Source organism: Phaseolus vulgaris, chromosome 3 (genome assembly GCF_051622355.1).
Source record: "Phaseolus vulgaris cultivar YP4 chromosome 3, ASM5162235v1, whole genome shotgun sequence".
NCBI classification, from domain to species: domain Eukaryota; kingdom Viridiplantae; phylum Streptophyta; class Magnoliopsida; order Fabales; family Fabaceae; genus Phaseolus; species Phaseolus vulgaris.
Genome location: NC_143500.1, coordinates 50,949,780 through 50,952,901, shown reverse-complemented (window position 1 = coordinate 50,952,901; position 3,122 = coordinate 50,949,780). Strand labels below are relative to the sequence as shown.

At 28.5% G+C, this 3,122-nt stretch overlaps 1 protein-coding gene across 1 annotated transcript; it reads right to left on the bottom strand.

Moving 5' to 3' along the window:
* Positions 1 to 398: 398 nt before the first annotated feature.
* Positions 399 to 1,051, bottom strand: LOC137808402 (uncharacterized). The gene has a single exon (XM_068609484.2). The coding sequence runs from the start codon at positions 928 to 930 to the stop codon at positions 568 to 570; it is 363 nt and encodes a 120-aa protein (XP_068465585.1). The 5' UTR covers positions 931 to 1,051; the 3' UTR covers positions 399 to 567.
* Positions 1,052 to 3,122: the final 2,071 nt, after the last annotated feature.

The window sequence follows — 3,122 nt, the reverse complement described above, 5'->3', positions numbered from 1 at the left end:
TTGATATTACTCTTTGAAAGAGAAACTTGCTAGTTCTGATCCTCGGAAATTACCGGGAAGTTCCTGTTGTATCCTGGAGGACTTGCGGAATACACCGCGGATAAGTCCTTACGGACAGTGATTACTCACACCTCGGGAAACTATTTTTGTTCGTTTTAAAGCCTTTATAACTACAATATTTTGGACTTATTGGCCACAAAAAGATAATCACACAGAATCATAAATTATAGAAATTTTCAATTCCACTTTGATCGTTAGCTGAGTAGTTGAACCGAACAACATGGGACTTTTTTATTCCCAGATAAATAACCACTGATTAGTTGCAGACATCAGCAATTTTGCAGTTTATCAGAAATAGAATAAAAAAATATCAGAAACAAAATCATTATCAACACGGATTCTGTAAAAATTTAATCTCCAATTCACCACTGGGAAAAAGAACATATTTGCATGTTCCCGATTGATTTAAATGAATGACTAATACCAAAAGTAACCATACTCTATACAAATTGTTACACGAAATATACTAATATTCTGCATTGAAACCCGAAGCAAAGTAGTATATGATCATATGTAATGCATGACAGGTTTATTTGACTTCAAATCCCACATGCCTCCTTCCTTCAGATATTCAAGATACCTTGCAAATTCAGGCCTTGCTGTTGTTTTCTTTTTCCTACGAAGAGCCAAGAAGCTTAGGAGAGGGTGACTCTTCTTCTCACTGTTATTTCCCTTCTTTGTGGGGTTTCTCTGAAGATTGAGGGCCCCAAAGGTGGAACCTAAAACCATTTTTCTTGAAGGGTTGGGTCCCCAAGAAGGCAAACTTGTGCTTCTCTTGAACCCCTCGTTCAAAAGTGCAGTGGTAACTGATTCTTTACCTAATCTCTCATACCTCCCAGGACCTCTCCGAGTACTCAAAGATTTAAACATGGTTGGATCTTTGAAAGACAAGATTTTGAATGATGTATAGTGAGTGTGGATAGATTGAGAGGAAAAGGGTTGGTGGGAATATGAGATGAATGAGAAAACTTGGTGTAGCAGAACATCGTGGGGGGTCATTATATATGCATATTTGAGGTCAAGCGTGGTTAGCTTTCATGGTTTTTTTATTCATTAGTATATATCATGTTTTGAATGGTTATGGTTACTGCAAAACTTGACTATTTCTGTTTTGCCGTCTCCACAATTATAAAATTCTATCAACTTCTGAAGTCTATGTATCCACTTCCACGAAAGTGCATAAAAACCTCTCTCTTTTAAATTTGTAGTGTCTGCAAAATGACTTGTTAACAAATTAAATACTCGCTTAGTAGAGAAGGTAAGTTTGAATGAGGCAAAAGCAGTATATAAAAATGTTCAGGAATTGGTCTTATTTCTGACATCAACTTTGTTTAACTTCTAAACAACTAACACTTGTTCAAGTAGAGTGTTCAATTCCCTAATTGTTTTTTGTTTTGTGAGGAATGTTTGAAGATTGAACCAATAAAAAATAAATCCATCCTTATTTTATGAGTTCACGGAAAAGGTAGGTTTATTTGTGATGACGGAACGATTAATATATGCATATATGTACCCAAAGACTTGGTTTGAACGTGTGTGAGATTATATTATACAAATATACTAGTTCAAATTTTCTATTAGATTTTTTATACTGTATTTTCAGTATGCATTGATTTTAATTTTTATATATTAGTTTTTTTTAATATATTTTAAAATATCAGTGTAACTTGAAGTAGAATGTAAATACAAAACCAAACATCTAGCAGAAAATCTAAATTCAAATTTAACCACTTTATTTAAAAGTATATAAAAAAATTAAATTAATAGCAAGGAAAACAAAATGGTGGAAATATATATCAATATCTACATCGTAAACAAGGATAGATCTCACTTCTCATCTATATTAAAATTATTGACATCTAAATCAATTTTTATAATAATTTTTAAATTAATATTAATTAGTTATTAAAATTTTATTTAATAATTATTTATCTAATTTTAAAAAACATTGACCATTATAAATATATAATAATAATTTTGCTTTATTTTTTCTTTGTATATTTTCACCTATATTAAAAAAAATGTCCTTTACATTAAAATTTATCTTCTTCATTCTTCTCCTTTAAACACTCACTCTGCTAGGCACTATGTATATCCTATAAAACAAGTCACATCACTATGGATTTTTTTCATCAAATTATTTTTCAAAGATGTTATCATGAGAGTAGTTAACTCTCTACATCACTAGGTTTTTTTTGGCATAGAAAATCACATCTGATAATAAAACGCCACCACAATGATTTTATTTTGAAATTTCACAAAGCCCATAAAATTTTATTATTATTTTTTTCTAAAAAAAAATAATGAAAAGATTCTAAGTGGTACATTCATTTTTTTTCAATTTAAAGAAAAATTATTATAAAAAACTTGTCCTTTCACAATAAACACAAATCCTCACACGGAACTAAACAAACTATGAAATATAATTTATTTAAAACATAATTAAATGGAAATAAAAAAATATGAAAATGAGTTTATTTAAAATTTCTCAAAATTGAAACAAATTTATATGCGAGCTTCTTAAAAATAATAAAGTGGTGTAGGAATTACAAAAAATATTACAGGAACCACAAACAAAAATTAGTTTAAGAAGCTTTTACAAGTAATAATCAGAAAAGTATGAAATTTAAATCTGAATTTATTTTGACTTGACATTGATTATCAACCCTATTTTTTATTGTCTCGAGCTAGAGTAGTCTATAACTACTGGCTTGCACGTTGGCCAAATGTATGTATTTTTATAATTGAAACAATTTTATAAATGATAAATCTAATATTATATAAAGGGTTTTAGGGTTGAGTAATGCAGGTGAATAATTATATATATATATATATATATATATATATATTCAATTCATATAAATAAACAAATAAATAATTGTTATTACATGTGTAGTTAATGGAGGCTATATTTCACGTACGTCAATTTTATTTTAATTTGTAATGCATGTTTATTCTTATAACTGATGCAGTCTACATGTTTCTATTATTAAGCATTATCTTTTATTTTATAATACAAATGACAATATATTTTATTTGATATTATTAAGATGGAATTTAAT